This window comes from Phaethon lepturus, unplaced genomic scaffold, assembly GCF_000687285.1.
Source record: "Phaethon lepturus isolate BGI_N335 unplaced genomic scaffold, ASM68728v1 scaffold49910, whole genome shotgun sequence".
NCBI lineage: Eukaryota > Metazoa > Chordata > Aves > Phaethontiformes > Phaethontidae > Phaethon > Phaethon lepturus.
In genome coordinates this window covers 21,422-39,560 of record NW_010515053.1, presented here as the reverse complement: position 1 = coordinate 39,560, position 18,139 = coordinate 21,422, and the positions used below count along the sequence as shown (strand labels likewise).

Here is an 18,139-nt window from a genome sequence, read left to right as displayed (position 1 = left end):
CATGCGCGTCGGCGGCTGCCTAACCCCCCCGCCCCCGCAGAGACCTCCAGCGTGTGCGGCTCCACGGGGAGGGCATCCCCGCGGGAGCCTTCCTCGCCGGTGGGGCGAAGAGGGTGCGAGGATGTAACGCTTGTTTGCCATTAAAGTAAAAGGCACCCAAGCTGGGTTCAGTTCCGCCGGGAGCATCCCCCTGCCCCCGTGGCAGGGAGTCCCCGGCACTGGGCTGTAGCTCAGCTTGGCGAGAGGAGACACCTTCTCCCCGTCTCTGCCAGACCCACGCTGCCCGTGTCTAGCCAAGCGTCTATCCGAGGACATGGAGGTACCCGCTCGCGAGACCCTCGACCGTTTTCTGTTTTTCCTTTTTGGATACCTTTTGTCTCTCCTCTTTGATGGAGAGACCATCACTGCTGGGCGTTGTCCACACTGGGTGCAGGGGGCAGTTTCAGTCAATCCCTGTGTGTAAGGGCTGGCCCAGGACGAGTCACGCTGCTGAGAAAACTCTGCCCTGCGAGTCCATCAGGCTGACATCCGTCAGCAAGGTCTCATGAGCGAGCTGCTATAATGGATAATGCTCTTCTCATGGGGATTAATGATCCAACTTCAATTCACCTAAAAAAAATATTATGCTGTATCCCTCCCACAGACACCCAGTGGCTGAATTCAGGATCTGAAATGCTGCGTTTCATTTCCCTGTGACTCTCCTGCGAATCTCAAGCTCAGCCACAGGACAGGCTGAGCAAGGTGTGGAGCAATCATAAAGCTGTCCGTGACGTTTAAGAGCAGAAGCTGGAGACGTCCCCTTCCCAAGATTTACGTGTGCTAGAGGTAATTATAAATGACCTGGGGAAAGAGCAGTGGTAGGGCTCGAGGAGCCTGTCACAGCAAAGTTGCCGCTGTGTCTCATTAAAGCTGCACGTGCACGGGCACTGATATCGGCAACCGCTGGTACCGCTGGTATCAGCAATGAGCTCCTTGTGCTTCAGGGAGCTCAGCCCAGCAGTGATGCTGCTGGGCTCAGGGGGACACAGGTTTTCCAGAAGGGTTTGAGCATCCCCAGGAACTTAGAAAAGCAGAACAGCGTGCAGTGCTGCTCAGGACACTGGTGACTGGGCAAACAGGACAAACTGCCCCGAGGGGTTAATGCACAGAAATGAGGGCAAGGAGAAACCTCGGTCAGAGCAGTCAGGAGACCTTTGCCTACGAGGCTGGCTGGAGGAAGAAATTTAACAAGGGTGGGCTGTGGAAAGCTCTGCCCTGCTGCTGGCTTCAGTGAGAGGAGTTTGTGCCTGCTGTGAGGCGTTTTTGTAGAAGAAAGGAAAATGCACAGAACTAACATGTCTTCCCTTCTTTGGACGGTAGGAATGTTTTAATTGAGAAATTTGTTTTAATTACATTAGGTGATATCACAGTCTATTTTACAAGTTCAGGGTAAGAGGATGTGTGAACCAGTTACAGAGAAATCCAGTGAAAGGATAAAAACCTACAACATGAGAAAAATAAAAATGAAACGCATTAAGAGTTTGGTGTGAGTGGAAATGGGAGATTATACCAGGATCCAGAGAAGTACAAAGGATGAGACTAACATAATTTACAGTATTGGTTCTGCATGACCATCGTTTGCCCGTGTTCAGAGACAGCCTCTATTCCCCAGTGCATCGCTGAGCAGATGGTCCCGTCTCTGAGGGTTTGGTCTGGTCTTGTCAGAGGAGAAAGCAAAATAACTGATGGGCAAAGGTCACAACCCACGTTGAGCTGGTCCCCAGGGTCACCGCCTACAGGAGTGTCTTCCACTGGATAGTCAGGGGGTTCTGCACCAAGAACTGTATGGAGGAAAACTAAAACAGCTCCAAAAAGCCCCATCTCAAACGTAGAAAAGTCTCACTCTGGAAGTGCTTACGAGAAGGTCGTCATCATAGAATTTGGTTTCTATAATAACATTACCACTGTGGAAGGAAAAGAGCAGAAGAGGTATTAGAAGAATGCATGAACGGTTGAAAATGACTGCTCCTCTCAGTGCTCTCACAGGCCTGGGCTGACATCTTACCCCCCTCAACACGAGCTTTGGTTTGGAGCCACGTGCAGCGAGCACTGTGTCCTGACCCAGGGGCCACTGGGGCTGAAGGAGCTCTCCATTGCATTCCTACATGGAGCAGTTCCCCCATCCCTCCCTTACCGTCCCCCTTCTGGGCTCAGCACCACGCAGGCTGCAGAGAGTGCTAACAAACTGCAAACTTCTGCTTACTTCTACTGCTAAAACTATACTAGCAGTCCCAGCACCTTCAGGCCCCTCTTTCTTGCAGTGAATTGTGAAAACCAATGGGAATTCTTTTTTTATTCCCCATCTCTGTCCTCCAATGCTGAGCAAGCTACTTTAACCAACTTGACATGTCATTTCTCTCAAGAAGCGCTTAAATGCAAACGCACAAGCATACTTTATACAAACTGCAATGTAATGTGGATTTGGGTGTGACAAAACACCAATGGTTTAAGTTGCTGACTTTGAGATTTCGGTAGACTAAGGTAAGAACTTCAGGGTTGCTACAACACCTGGGCACCTGAGCAGTGTGATCTGACCATGTCTAAATAACCTGGCTCTTGAAAATCAAAGCAGCAGGTCCATCTCCATTGTGGCTCTTGGTATCTGTAACTCTGGCAAGGCTGAACCTGGCAAGCACGTACAGTTTTGCTGTGGCATGGACAATGCTCGAACTCAAATGTCAGGGAATGTTCTTAGTCTGACATTCAGTCATCCTGGAAATCCTTCATGCAGTGTGCCTTGGTTAGCACCAAATACCACATCTCCATTCTCTCCTGCTATTAGAAACACCAAGACAAACATGAAGTCTTTGGGAATATCAGAAAGTGAGGGGCTTTCCAAGTCTTGGCAGCTGAAAAAAGTTGATTTCTTTGGGCCACAAAAACCCAATTGCATTTCTTTGGGCTGGTGATTCTACTGAAAAGCCTCAAGAATGACTTTAGGACACCTCCATGAATAGGAGAGAGAGCTAAGCTGCCCACTACAAGTGGACTGACTCCAGGGAAAGAATGGGACACTGGAAAATCCTCAAGGTTGCTTGAGAACTGGACTCTCATGATTCCCAGTCCTGAAAATGCCTTGATTTCCCAAGATGATGAAAGCCAACTTGTCTTTGTTTCTTTACTCTGATTCCCAAATCTGGCTCCTCCTGTACTGACTGAAAGCCATCAGCTCTGGGAGCCGAGGAGGCATGCAGCACCTACAAGGGACTGAGCAGATTGTGCCAGGGAGCACTATTTGAACACTGATGCTCTCTTCTGAGTCCAAACTTCTTCTGAGTTTCTCTTTGAAACGTGCCATGAATAGAAATCAGTGATGGTAATTCCCATCCCGGTGCCTTCTTGATGTGACTGGCTTTCCTCCAGGCAGGGAATGAGAGCGAAAATGCTGGAGAGAAAGGTCTTCCAGAGGACACAGTGACCCTGTGGTGAGACTGGCTGCTCCCTGTCTGCCTCTTGTTGGCAGGAGGATTCCCATGCCCTTCTGTCTCTGCTGGCAACGTGCTCCTCATGTGCTTGCCAGCACCCATCTAGCACTGCAGGGAGGGTGGCTTTTTGTCAGTGATTACAGCTTCCCAGGGGCCTCTGTCAAGGAGCCTTTTCCACCAAAGCTTGTGCCTTGCTGTCCGCACTCGGAGCAATGCCCAGCATGCATTGCTCAGACACAAGCCCCAGGGATCGCCGACCTACTCAGAAGTCAATGTGCAAACAGCGGCCAGGACTAGATGTTTTTCAGGAAGGTGTGTGAATCCCATTACAGGTGACTGTAAAATGACTGTTTCCTACCTGTTAAGGGTATTTTATTCCCAGATACAACTCCATATGACTAAATGCATAGATTATAATCCAGTGTAAAAGACACAAAGCTTGTCAAAATGGTACAGTGATGAAACAAATGCTAGAGCAGCTCCTATGGGTGATATACTGCATGAAAAACAACCACCTCAGACAAGAGTCAGTGATCAATAGCTGGACTTGAAATGGCCCAAGCGTCTCTTTTTTTTGCCTTTTTTTTTTTTTTTTCCCCCCCTGGATGTAAGGGGTATTAAGCTGCAAAGCATTTTAAAATCCTTTCATGGTTCACCTTTCAAAAAAATTAAGCAATGGTAATAAAGGATCAGTTCCACTTTCTCCAAACTTTTATTGCTATACTAATGCAAATTGGACCTATGGGAAAGAAGGTAATGAGGTTGGCTTAGCCCCTTTTATCTCTCAACAGTGAACAGTAGTGGGGGTGATTCAGAGTTGGTAGCAGCTCCCTCTCTTCATTCCCACTGTGGGCCCCAAGGAAATGCCACACATCATTGTTTTTTCTTTGCCTGCTCTCAGATTCTGTAAGCCCAAGGCACTCACGTTAAAACGTTAGCTGGCATCATCTGTGATTCAGGTGCTGCCTCTATCAAGGACTGCCAAGTGTTTGTGGAGTTAGGAATCACAAAACCGAATTCAAAGAACCATTCTGCAAAGTAAAAAGAAGATCCAGAGGCATTTGAAAGAAGATAAAATCCACAAATGGTCCTTTTGCTTTTCACCTGACAGGCTAGGGGAACTCCCTAAACTGTCCGGCTGTGCTGCCAACATTTTACATTTAAATTACTTTGTACAGCTTAAACTGCACTGAACCCTGCCCTCCTCAACGCAGATACTCCCTTTCTAAAATAGCTGATGGTAATGATAAAGTCACACCACTTCCTTAGCATTCAGTGGAAATTTCATCACACCTAATTTGGAACAGGGAAACCACATTCCCCCTCTTGCAAACATCCCCCGGATCCACTTGAGACTAACTGCACAACTGGTTACCCAAAAGACAAGGAGCTCAATGTTTTATCTCCCCCTCCTCCACCTCAGATTAAGAGTAATGCTGCAGTGACGGAGATCAGATGTGCAGCTATGGAGTCACGCGGACAATACTCGGTGGCACTGCTGTAATCAAAGTAAACCAGAGGTTCCTTTACTCTGACCTCCGGTCTGGTGATGGCCAGCACTAGGTGCTTCTGAGGAAGATGCATGAATCCCCATAATGGGTGACTCCAAAATAACCTGTTTCCTCGCCTCAGGCAGCCTGCGGTGGATTTATGCCCTGAAGCATGATTACCCAGATTTTTTGCTTACATAACAAAGTGTTAATACACTTATGAAATGCTATCCCTAATACTGTGGCCCATTAGTCCTGACGAGACGAGTGCTTCAGTGCTACTCTGAAAAATTAAAATCACCACGTTCAACTCATTTTAGTTTCTCTAATCCCCGCCGTGCTGGGGGTCACTCCCCGCACTGCAGCAGGACTGCACACAGAGCAGATGCATACCTTCTAGACATTGCCCTTTGAAATAAACTTTCTGTTCCAGTCGGAATTTTTCCATTTGTTCTGCTGAGGAAAAGTTTAACTCCCGAGACACTGCTTTGCATTTCAGGATTTTTTTTGGAACTCGAGCTGTGAAACAGATAAAGAAGTATTATTTGGACACAATAAAACAAACCCAGCTGCTTCAGGTGATATTATAATATACTTTGAAATAATGATTAGTGCTAGTACAAGATCATAGCAGCAGGAGAAACGCAAACACAAAGGACCTAATTTTTATATTTGCAGTGAAATCCAAGATGCAAATAGGTTAAGTACCTTGCCCAGAGCCAGGAATGAAACCTGTGACAGAACCAGGGATACAACGCTGGGATACAACATCTCTCAGACTCCTGGTTCTTAGCTGTTTATTACTAAAACCCACAATTCTTCAAGTCAAAATATGAGATACAACTTAAGTTTTTACTTTAGGAAGTGTGCTGATGATCACAAGCAGCCGAACGGCTGCTTAGTATACCAAGCCTGTTAGCCCTCCTCACTTCTTCCCTTTCAGACTCTGCATCCCCAGCAAACCACAAACGGCTATTTCTCAGCCCAACAGCACTCTTTCAGCCATCTCACATAGCTCTGGGAAGTTGCCCTGTAAAAATATGCAAAATGTCTGTCCCACAAACATTGAAACCCACACAGGCAGTAAAGTCAGTACCAAACCAAAGAGTTTAAAGAGACAGTAATTTGGCAATCCAAGGTATTTGGGCTCTTGCAATGGGTGAGACGCCAACAGCAAATGGCAAACTGTACCTGGTAGGTATTTCATAAGGCTTTTTTTAGAGGTGGAGGAGTAAGAGAAGGGACAGTTTGGGAGCATTGATTAATATGCTGAAAGCTCCTAATCAGGAGAATACAGGGGGGAAGTCAATATACTAAAAATCTCCCAAGCCTCCCAACCATACTTCAGTGGTATGACTGCACATAATCCTTCCTGCGACTAGAAACAGTTTTATGTAAATTTATTAGAAATAAAGAGGGGAGGTAATACAGCTGGCATGTGCTTTATGAGCCAAACTGTTCCTAAATGGAAAGCGTATCAAAACGTCCATGAGCAGATAGCAGGCTGCTGTTTAATAAAAGGAAGAGTCTACCAAACCCCAGGGAAATCCATCTGATGCGGAACAGTTTAATGGACTAGGACCTTGATGTGAAAACAATCCAGAGAGCTGGAGGGTTAGGGAATGTAAACTACCGTCCTATCCCATGGAGAAGTACACAGCCCCACAGTTTAAAAAAAAAAAGGCAAAAAAGAAAGTTAAAAGTGTAAGGGAAGAGTTTTAAATGTAAAAGCTCTCCAATTATTTTTTTCAGCTAGAAATCTGCATGGCACCATCCTTTACTGCCCTCACAAGTACAGACTACGGCCTGTTGTGAATAAACATCCCTTTGCAGTTAAGTGTAAAATGACTCGTGAAAACTATTCTGCAATTTAGTAATTACATTTCTTTCATCCCCAAGACAGACTGCTGAGGTTTTCTTTAAGATCGTAAAACTATAAAATAAAAGGTTACTTTTAATAAAAGTAGGACTGAGTAGTCTTTAAACCTCTGATCTAAGAGATTTTAATTGATATTTATACAATTAAGCAGAACATTTTAATTGAAATTATTTATTTTAACTCATTTTACTTGTATACCTCTCTTTTCCATTCAAAAGACAGAAGAGAAAGAAGTTTAATTCTCATCAACTAGGGCCATTAAACATGCTGAAATGCAGATAAGCATAGCCTTTATCCTAAATCTAGTACTGCTTTTTGCTAACCTGATATACTATGCCTGCACATTTATTTAAGCACTTACGTAGCTAATATACATTTAGTCAGATACTTAATTCTGATTAGATTAGAAAGTGATGATTGACACATTTCTTATTTACTAAACAAGTAATTTTGGGCCCAACTGCATTTAGATAGAAACTGAAATTCAATTAAAATATCTGTATCATTATGTTTTCATATAGTTTAATAAAACTACCTTAAATATTTGGGACATATAAGAAAAAAAGCAATCTTAACCAAACTTACTTTATATTTCAAACTACATCTTTTCTTAGACAATGAAAGGATTATTTGTATTTCATGAATGAAAGCTGGCTGTGGTGACTGGGAACAATCCTGGGGATTTCACAAGTGCTAGACCTCAGCAGCTTACTCCAAGTTTTGCTTATAAACTGGAAGAAACCAAACTTTACGGATTACCTCCCAGTTTTGAATGCACTATCCCTGAACTGAGCTAACTGGGTACATGGAACAGCTCCTGCTGTCAAAACCTGGTTTAGATGATTAATTCCAGTTTCAGGTGCTCAGGCAGTGATTTTCACCACTTTCAGCAGTTCAGACTTGGCAGCAATCCAATACCACATTAATATTCTTTTTATTTAATCTAAGCAGTAATAGTAAGTTTAGGTAGTAATACAGTATCATGATTTGAAACTTAATAGTTCATTTTTTAAAGAAACCTGTACTTTAATCAAATATAAGTCTCATTTAAAAAGCAAATTAAGTGTTGTTTAAAGGGAATATATTTTATTCACTCTGCTATATATTTGATTCTTTGTCTGCTATGTCTAGACTGTGATTTGCCTTGAATGTCCACGGAACACACGCACGTGAGTACTATATAATGATTTTGAGACACACATGGTCTTCATTTTAAAACAATTATTCTGACTGTCTCTGTTCTGTTCACTGTTTCTGTTGCAGGACTGTACCAGAATCACATTTCCCCACACCTTTTTTTAATTCATAGTCAGATTATCCTCCTTTGTTGGACATCTCTCCCATTTCTTAGCCTATTTATTGAGAATAATATATCCATCTCAGCCTTCTTTTCTTGCTCAGCCATACAAGAACATCTCTTTTCTCTCTTCTCCTAAGGAAGACCATCCTCCCATCTGTAATCTTTTCAGTGGCTTCTCCTAATAGCTCTTCTCTGCACCTGTTCCAGGTTGCAGTCATCCATCTAGAAGATGGATGACTGAACTGCACACCAGATAAGGTCTTAACAATTCCTTGTACAATGGGCATTAATCTCATGCCAGAGTATGCTTAATTAATTCCCCAAGCTCCTCTGATGGGCTTGAGGGTTCCTGGTTTATATGTAAAGAAAATCTGAGGTGATATGATTTGCCAAAGCAAGAAAGATGGCAGGAGGGAAATGGGGCAACACAAGAAAACCTCATGAGACACAGCTCCAGCTGTCCTCTCTGCCCCAAAGCACACCTTTCTGTAGTTTGCATTGAACCAAGGCAGTGTTAACAGTCTGTTGAGACAGAGTGAAGAGGATTAAAAGACTAGCCATGCATCCAAGGAGAAGCTTTTGCAGCACAAAATCTGGGAAGACTGGGAATACTTTTGGCTGATTTTCTTCTGCTTTCTAAAGCCTGATTCCTCATTTCTCCTAGGTCTCCTGTTAGCTGCTGTGGGCATGCCAAATGTTACACTTATATCAAGAAGGCAAAGCATCCCTAACCGGCAATTTAAGAAATTTAGTACTGAACCAATGAATTACCGCATTTCATTTTAAAAGTTGTATTTCAATTGCTTTCCTACAGGTACCTTTTAAAGCGCTGGAATGCTGTTCCTTAATGTAGGTGTCTTGCATGGTAAGCATGAGTAAATATCTGTTGAGGCCTATTGGCAGAACTGTTCGCTGTTACCACTGGTATTAGAATGGGAGTACAGGTTAGCAAGGCTGAAGGAGACAAAGCTTGGAAAATGCTCTTAGCAATCACTGCGTCACCGCTTTGCTTTCCTATAGCTCTGACCTGCAACTCCACTCCTGGCATCAAGCCCCTCTTAAGCTGAGACAACCTTCTACTGGTCCTAATAATGAACTCTTGTCTTAAAGTAGATGAATGTTGAGTGGGGACCAAATGAGAAGAAGGCAACTCATTTCTCTTGCACCTTAAGTGGCTTTGAAACCAGGCATATTGCTGGAAGACTACTGGACTCACAGTGTTTTGCCACAGATCTTCTGTATGCTCTCTGGGCAGAGAAGGATCATTATACACCGGTTGCCTCCTTCAGACACAACAATTTTCCAATTTATGGGAGAGGTAAGTCCTAGTAATGCCAGGCAGAACTCAGTCCTTGATGTTTAACCAAAAATAAATCAATGTCACCAGCGTAATTAAATGATCAAGTTCATTCCACTTACTTCAGATCAGCTACAGTACTCACATAATAGAAAAGCCTTAAAAATTAATTCAGTGAGGTCAGACTCTTCACAGAGCCAAAGTAAAGCTCTTGGCAAGGAACATTACCTATCACAGTGCTTTGTCACAAATGGGGAAGTGTAAGGGACAGTGAAGTCCTCTGCTACTCAGTAAGGACAGAAGTGGAAGGGCAACAGGCCTTCCTAGCAATGGCAGAGGGACAGAAGAGCAGAGCAAATGTGCCATGCATGCCGTTTTAAAGCAGAGGTCAAATTTAGTGCATGAGAATATTAGGACAGTTGTGGCCAGGCAAGGTAATAACTGTGTATGCTTCTTCCCCACTGGTTCTCCATTTGACCTTTACCTTGACTAAACCCTGTTGTTATACTGAGAAAAGTCAATGTATTTTTATACTTTTTATTTTGGAACGAACATTTGACCTAGCAAAAGTTGGCCACTCATTCCTTACCCAGCTGTGCTCTCTGCTTAGCATTGCTTAACTTGTCCCCTTTGCCAGCCACTGATCCACTCCCACCCTTCTCCACATGTCCCCAGGTTATTGTGGTGGGTCCCCAGGTTATTATGGTGGAAGCCTCTGAAGGTGTGAAGTCACAGCCAGGACATCTGTCCTTCAAAGCAGGGGTATTGCTTGCAACTCTGGCAACCCAGACATACAGCACCACCCAAACCCAAAATGCACAGTAAGGCCACACAGTACCTTCATGCTCCACTCCAGGTACAGACAGATCTTCTGTTCCTTGCCACAGGATTTTCCCTGTTTCTGCATCCCGAAGGTTCATCCAATTTCTGATTGGGAAGCAATTAAGGAAAACAAGCTATCTACATCCCTAAATGCTGCACCTACTGTTCTTCGCTAAGCCCTCAAATAAAAGCTACTCCAGCTGAGTTTCAATTGCGTTTCCCAATTCTCAGGAGGCCAAGGAAAAGAGACACTTTTTCCCAGAAAATAAATGAACAAACCAACCCTTCATTAGAATGAGTGCAAGAAGAGTTGTGTAGTCACAGATTTAGTTTTCACTTTAGACTGAAGCTTGTTAACTTCATTTATCTTATTCCATTGCTTTTAAAGGATAAAGGCAATGTCATTGTGCTGCAGAGAAACATTACTATCAGTAACAGATACTTCTACACAAACAATTGCTGTTCTCCAGCATTTGAAAAATGCTAGAAGAAGTGCTTCCTGTACGACATTAGAAAAACACCCGATCAAGCTTGGTTTTCCTAGTTTACAAAATATTAATATCAAGGGTTGTTCTATTGCTGTTGACCCGGTAAGTGCCACTCATGGAAATTCTTCAGCTGCTGAGCACTAAGCAGAGAGATCCCCTCTTTTCACTCTCAGCAAGTGAGGCCATGCTAGCTTTCAAAAAGCCCAGATCAGTGAATTAGTCATTAAAGTATATAGGCAAGTATGAAATACTTACATTTTCAAAGGGACAATTAATAATGATCTTAAGCAGACCTTTGAAAAATCTTTCCCATAACTCAGACATTGACACATCAGAACGAGGAGCCTGCGCACCTGCCCGATGCCATTTTGAAGAGGGATACAGCTGTCCGCGAGCCCGAGGCCCCGAGCTCCACAGCTCACCAGAGTGGCTCTGAGTCGTCACCAGCATAAATGTAAGCAGCCTAAATAAAGCAGGATCTGTGAGATAAGGCCATGCAAACCAACACCTTTCCAGGTGTTTCCTTTCACTGGTTTATGGCAGTGCACCCTTTGTAGTCAGTACTTCCTAGACAAGATACTGGAAACCATCTGGGAGAAGAGGAGGGACTAATTGCTCAAGGAACTGCCTAGGGAGGTAGAGTAACATAACAGGGATGATACGGACCTTGACGTAGGTATAAATAGGAGCTGTCAGAGATATGCATATTGAACTCATCCTCTAACATACAGTTTCCAGGAAGACTCACACAAACTTGTAACATTGATCAAAATGTTTCAGAGCTCCAGGGAAGAAACAGATGCTTTCGCAAATTTTGCATTACAGGGTAACATTCGTTTTAAAATTACGTGTGTGGAGGAGGGAAGGGAAGATGCCTGCTTCACTGCAGATGTGAGAAACCTTTCCCTTCCTGAAGGCTCGCCAGACTTTTCATGTCCCACTGGAACGGCAAGGGGGAGGAGAAAGGTGGGAGTGCATGTATAGGATCAATTTACAGGCACGGCCTTATACCTTCCAAAACTTACCAACAACTTGGAGCACAGGAAGAGGGAGGGTAGGGCAGCCTGTTCACGTCCTTCCAGACTTGTTCTATAACATATAATATCTACCACTTGTTCTGGGATTAAGGCAGGAGGGAAAGGGGGAGAAGATGGAAAGCATCATCCCCAGACGGCCTCATATGTCACCTCCGTATCCTGTCAGAAAGCTGGAGAGTGGAGATCTCTTCCCTGCTACCAAACCAAGGGAGATGCGGGCTGCAGGCAAGTCAGAGAGAGAAAATGAGCAACAGCATGGCAAGAAGAACCTGCAGCAGGGCTGGGCACTTCATGTGGTGCTGGCTCAGCACAAAACTCAAAGTCCCCAGCCAATGCAACCCGCAGGATGGAACCACCACAACCGTAATTTAAAATGTCAAAAAAATCCACCATTTTTAGATACATCTTCCCTCAGACAAACATACAAACTAGCCAGGGTGAAGCTATTTGCATAGTAAGCAGTGTGCAGTCTATCGAATACCATGTACAAGGGAAAAATACTGACAAATTCATTTATCTTCACAACACTTTGCGATGCAAACACTCTTGACTATTAGCAGTACAGTAATTCAGTAAATTGGGCATTTGATTATCAAAAACCTGGATTACCTTTAAAAAATTATCTCCTTCAGAAGTATTTACTTGCTATTTGTTCACTACCAATATCAGTGGGAGTTACGAGCTCACAGGTCCGGCCGCAGGCTGTGTAGTGCCAAACTGAGCAGAAGACAAAGACCTCTGAACTGGAGATGAAACACTAACCAGAACAGCAAACCCAGCATTGCACAGGAACTGATCCAGCCTCCCAAGTGCTATACCAGTACTCTAACCACCTTCCTCTTTCCTTGCCATGCCCTCCCTTGCCTTCCTGATCCTCTTCCCTTACCATTTTTTGGAGTACTCCGAAATCACGTTTGCCATTTTCAGAAGTATTACATTAGAAGTACCCTTCAAGAGTATACACTACCTCACAGCTTAATTATTATCCTTACTTGAAATACATAGTTATAGAGTGACAGTGACCTTATTATTTCTGGTAAGAGAAAACACTGCTGTAGATTACTGACCTCTGTTGTTTCTCCCTATAAGGATTTATCTCTCAATCCATTCCAAGAGAGATGATACATGTTGCCATGCTGAACAATGCTAGATATGTCAACATTTGGGGTCTTGGACTTCTATAAAGTGCTATGAGACTTTATTCTGTATTGATGTTCCTTTGTAAGAGTAAATCCATGCAGGACAGCCTGTCCCATGCTTTGTATTCTGACTGTCAAGTTAAAGATGAAGAATAAATAAAAACGTCAAGACTATATCCGTGTTCATGAGAGCACGCACGTCAGCAATGCATTCCGCAGTTCCTAGAAAATCATTGCTAACCCATGTAAATTCGATACCAAATGAATAAAGGTTTAGCGTCAGTGTAGCCAAAGGCTTTCTGGCCTAGATAGATGTATGTGCAGGTTCAAGACATGCTTTTCCAACTTCTGCAAATAAAAAAATGAAATCAACCTGCTATTCAGAGTATATAAACAGAGTTAAAATATGTGGATCCAGGCATATTTTAAGGAATCAGAATACTCTAGCCAGTTCACAAGTTTTTTTCCCAGTAACTAAGCATTATTAAAAGAACAAATCATCAAATCTTAAAAGTGCACACACACAATCCTCTTCTATTGGTAAAAAACACTTCACGTTCAAGAGATTAATTCTTTTTTAAAAAATAAATGTTTAAAAAGAAACAAGCATCTGAAAAAAAATTCCTAGATAAAAATCGAGATAATTCATAAAACTTAACTGTAATGGAATTAAAAAAAAAAAAAAAAAGGCAAAACCCACAAGTCATTTTTTTGGCAAGGGAATACCTGACAAAGCAGCAGCTGTACTGCTCACCTAGTTAGCAGATTATCACACTATTTCTGTCATCTTGGATAGAAAAGCTGGTACTAGGACATACCCCAGAGTGAAGACAACGGAGATCTTGAACCAAACTCACACACACTGTTATCTTCTAATGTGTTTAATTGGTTTAAGATTCTTCCATCCCAGCATGAGAGATATTGTTACTAAAAATAAAAAGTGCTCCGTCTTCCGAGAAGCAGTGGAGACCTGCAGGCAGGATGAAGAGGGCATTTTAAGTATTATTGAAAAGAAGAAAGTAAATTAATATAGGTTTAACACAATTACTCTATTTGAAGAGGCTCATGTCAAGCCACCTGGCAGGAGAGAGAAAGTAGAGAGCCAGGTAGTTACAGCTTTGTGAAGTTAATATATATGAAAAAAAAAAGGAAGAACAATAGCATATTCCTAGTTCAGCTTCTCATTCTAAAATCACAGGAACACTCTTACACCATTAAATTTCCATTCTCCTGTTTGTTTTTTTTCTTTTTTTTTTTTTTTTTTGTAGGAACAATGTCTGATTTAAGACTCAATAGATCAAATACTCCTCAATCCTGAAGGCAAGGAAGGATTAGATAGAACAGCAGAAGGAAGGGTGTAGTGTTGATCTATTTATATTCCGCCACCTATTGGGTCAGCAAAGTCTTACATAAAAGCTTTGTAGTAGCTGGAATTTGACTTGCTTTATATACACAACATGAATTAGTTTCCTCACAACCTACTTTGCTTAGCCTGATGAAGGGAAATAGTTTGTGCATTTCTAATTCCAAGTTTTGTTGTCTTGAATACCTCTGATCTCAGAAGAGAAATTCTTTCTTTTTTTGTATCTGTCATAGACATCGCCTCATTCAAACAAATCAAAATATACATACTTATCTTTAAGTGCTTTAGCATTGCAAAAGATTGCCATGTATTACCACACTGGTAATTAAGAATAACCTTGAAGGAAGAGAATGAGAACAAACAAAATTAATTATTAAAGTAGTATGGAGTTAAAGAAGTTCTGCCCTAATCTCCCTGACTATTATTTGTATGTTGTAACTTTTTTAATATCTCAAAGGCTGCAGCAAACAGTAGGTGTAATTTATTCCATTAAAATGGTCCATTTTTCATTTTATTCCTTGCTGTCTACACCATTCTAAAATCTGTGGAACTGCTTCACTCTTATCTTTCATAATAAAAGCAAGCCTAATGTTCATAACCACCCCTGGAAAGGAGGGTCTTTCATCATCTTTGCCAGCTTTTTCTTTTTTGTGTGCATGAAATGCTACATTAAGAACAGTTCACTACATGCCAAGTGCAAACAGGATCTCAACAATTATGTGTTAGTAAGAATTGTCCTATGGGATAAATGACAGAAAGAAGGTGGAACTGAAAGCCCTGAACAATTCAGACTCACATCTCTGTTGCAGATCCAGAGAAACTTCTGATCTGGAGTGCCCAACTTTCACTCCTGATTTTACATTGTCTGTCATGAAAAGCAGACACAACGAAGCACTCAATGGGCGAGCATGTTACTTTAACGAATGTTACAGGTAAGAAAAAATCAACCTTTAAGGATTATGCTTTTATTAGATATATTTTCCCAGAAGAATATTTGCATCTCAGTTGTTTCAATCCAGTCTGAGGGGTAAGGACCAAAATAAGTCACGCAAAGTATCTACCAAACTACAGCATTATGAAGTAGACCATCCAAACGGCCTTATGTTTCTACTCCACTCATGCCATTCTAATCTCTAACCTTTCCAATCTCTAATCTCACTTTTTATTACAACTCCCAAATCCATCTTCCTCAGAACTCTTAATCGTGTGCTTAAATTTAAGCATACGCTCAGACATTCTGCTGAACTGGGTCCTTAAGTTGACTCTGTTTGCATTCAAGAGAAATGCTGTTGTCTTTCGTGTCTAATAAACCACAAGTATACATGTTAGCAGTGTGTTAAGAGAAAAAGAGTGTTTCCTCCCAGCCTAAGGCTGAAATTCAGTGCAAAGTTATATCTGAAGGAACTGAATGAGCGTCCATCCATTCTGTCTAGTAATAGAGACACCAAAACAAATACCTAAAATGGAAGCTACTCCTCAAACATTACTGAAGCCTTTGGGTATAGAACTGTCAACTTCTGCTTTCAGACAGCAGCACACTCTCTTGGGTTCCAGATTAGAGAGAACACATGCTATGACAGCTCTTACAGGAGCAGGTATTTTTTAAAACTCTGCTATTACAAACCATCTTTCCTGGAGTGACGCACAATATATGGGTTACTGTGCTTCTTCAAATGACAGGAGGTGCTGGGTACTGGAAAGGTGCTCTGTTAAATCCTCAAATGGAAGGAAGCCAATTATCCCTTCAAAGCACTCCTGACACTGTAAAGAGCCTGATTTTAAAGTCTTCTGCGCAGAACAAATTGCTGTGCAACAGAAGCCAGGGAGATCCACAGATTAATGTGAACCACATGACAAAATAGAGCAGAAGTCCTCAGCAACCAACAAAGTCATTTCATGGCGAATTATGTAATCAGGGGGATATATTTAACAGCTATAGCATCATAGCAAAAAAACTAACACAATATCATATAGTCGTATACTTTGTACTTCCCTTTTTACTTTCCCCCTTACATCTTTGCTTGTAAATGCCCTCTATATGGACCTTATATCACCATGTATTTTCATCTAACATCAGACAGTCCTGGATTAAGCTGTTCTTGGTCTGTACTTGAAAAGACAGTCACACATATTAGGAAATACCATGTCAACTTTACCTTGTTTGTAATAGAAAATTATGCTAATAGGGCAGAAGATAATATTGCTACATTATATTATATTAAGTAGACCTCAGATAATTTCTGCTATGCAGTAAGCTTGGTCCTGTTGTTAAGCTACAGTATGCATAGCTACATGTCGTATTTTCCCTATAAGAACTTAACAAAGACACTCTGTACACCTTGGGGAAACCTTTTTGAAGATAAGCTATGTTCCCACCATGAAAGTATTTCCAGCTTGAACCTCTTAATATATATTATCTTAGCAGGGCTCATGCTGAGGCACACTGCAAAAGTCTACAACAAAAATGCAGAATAGGTCAATTCATAGTCAGATCAGCTGCAAAGAGACACTAATCAAACTAGAGAAATACAGAAACCGTTTAACTCGGCATACTTTGGAAATGCGGTAAAACCACATCCAACATTTGCTAATAAAAATTTTATGCAGACTATCCAGCTTAACATCATGAAAATGAACAATTAACATACAACTCTACTCCATAGCATCCTAGTGATGTCATGAAGCAGAATAAGGCACAAAGTTTGCTTTCAGTTAGTTTATGTTTAAATTTCACTCTTGTCAATTTACTGTCTGAAAACTTTCAGAGTGAAATCTCTCCAAATCTTAAATACTTAAATCAGAATTGGTGACACATGTAGTAGGCTTAACAAAAACAGGTACTTGTACAAAAACAATGAAGATGGAGAGCTCCTAGACTCTGGAAAGAGAAGTGTTCAGCATGGGCAGGCAGGGTGGGAGAATGTGTTTTGTTTCTTCAGTAGCACACAGCAACATTGCAAACTAAGCCAGGCTTCTGTTTCACTGACTTTTCCTCTCTTCCTCAAACCACAGGAGCAATACATGAATGGATGTACATTTTGAAGGAAAGAGTTACAGACCTACTGAGATGAAGGAGGAAAAAAGGTAAAAAAAGAATAAATTACAGTGGTTTGCAAACAGCGGAACTAGGGACAGATAATAGACACTATTGTTTCAAGTTTACCTCCCTGTCCAGATGACTTTAATCTTGTAGAAGTTTAACTCTCTCACAAATTCCAGCAATTTTTGTTACTGTTGAGCAACAGGAACCAATTTAGGCATTTACAAGCAACCTTTGATTTCTTCAGACAAAAGCAACAATATGTGACATTCCCAGCAGCTCCTGCCTGCAGCAGATGAGAAGTCTGCCTTGTTACCCCGACGTACCAGCAAAGGCCACGTAGACAACGCTTCCAGAGTGCGTGCTAGGCACGTGCCTAGGCACTAAGCTCAACCTAAAAAGACTAACCACCTCTCAGCTCCAAAATAAAATACCTAAGTTTTGAGATCCCTAACAACAAAAGTTACAGCAAAAACCAAAATGCACTTGTGGTACATAGAATATAATGTTGCTTAAAGTGGGAATAAACTCCAAATCAAATCTATACAAACAAATCGCCAGCTTATGGAGCAGGTTCTCCTGTCAGAGGGAGCAAGCTGCTTTCTGTGCCAGATCTGTGGAAATGCTTTGTTTGCTACTATTAGAAATGTGTTTTCTAGAAACATCTAGAAACAGATGTTAAAACGGTTCCTAGAACCCAATAGCAGTGCCAAAATAAAAGCAAGCTGAAGCAATGTAGTGGTTTTATGCTGCTTTCTGCTGCCTATGTTTTTTAGGCTTTTCTTTGGCTTCTCTGAATAGGCTTAACAGAATTCCTTTA

General features: G+C 41.9%; 1 protein-coding gene across 1 annotated transcript; it reads right to left on the bottom strand.

The window, feature by feature from the left end:
* Positions 1-1,339: 1,339 nt before the first annotated feature.
* Positions 1,340-10,352, bottom strand: PDE6D (phosphodiesterase 6D, cGMP-specific, rod, delta). The gene is made up of 4 exons (XM_010294779.1): positions 10,269-10,352; positions 5,348-5,473; positions 4,390-4,495; positions 1,340-1,943 (listed from the first exon to the last, which is right to left on the bottom strand). The coding sequence occupies exons 1-4, from the start codon at positions 10,348-10,350 to the stop codon at positions 1,862-1,864; spliced, it is 396 nt and encodes a 131-aa protein (XP_010293081.1). The 5' UTR covers positions 10,351-10,352; the 3' UTR covers positions 1,340-1,861.
* Positions 10,353-18,139: the final 7,787 nt, after the last annotated feature.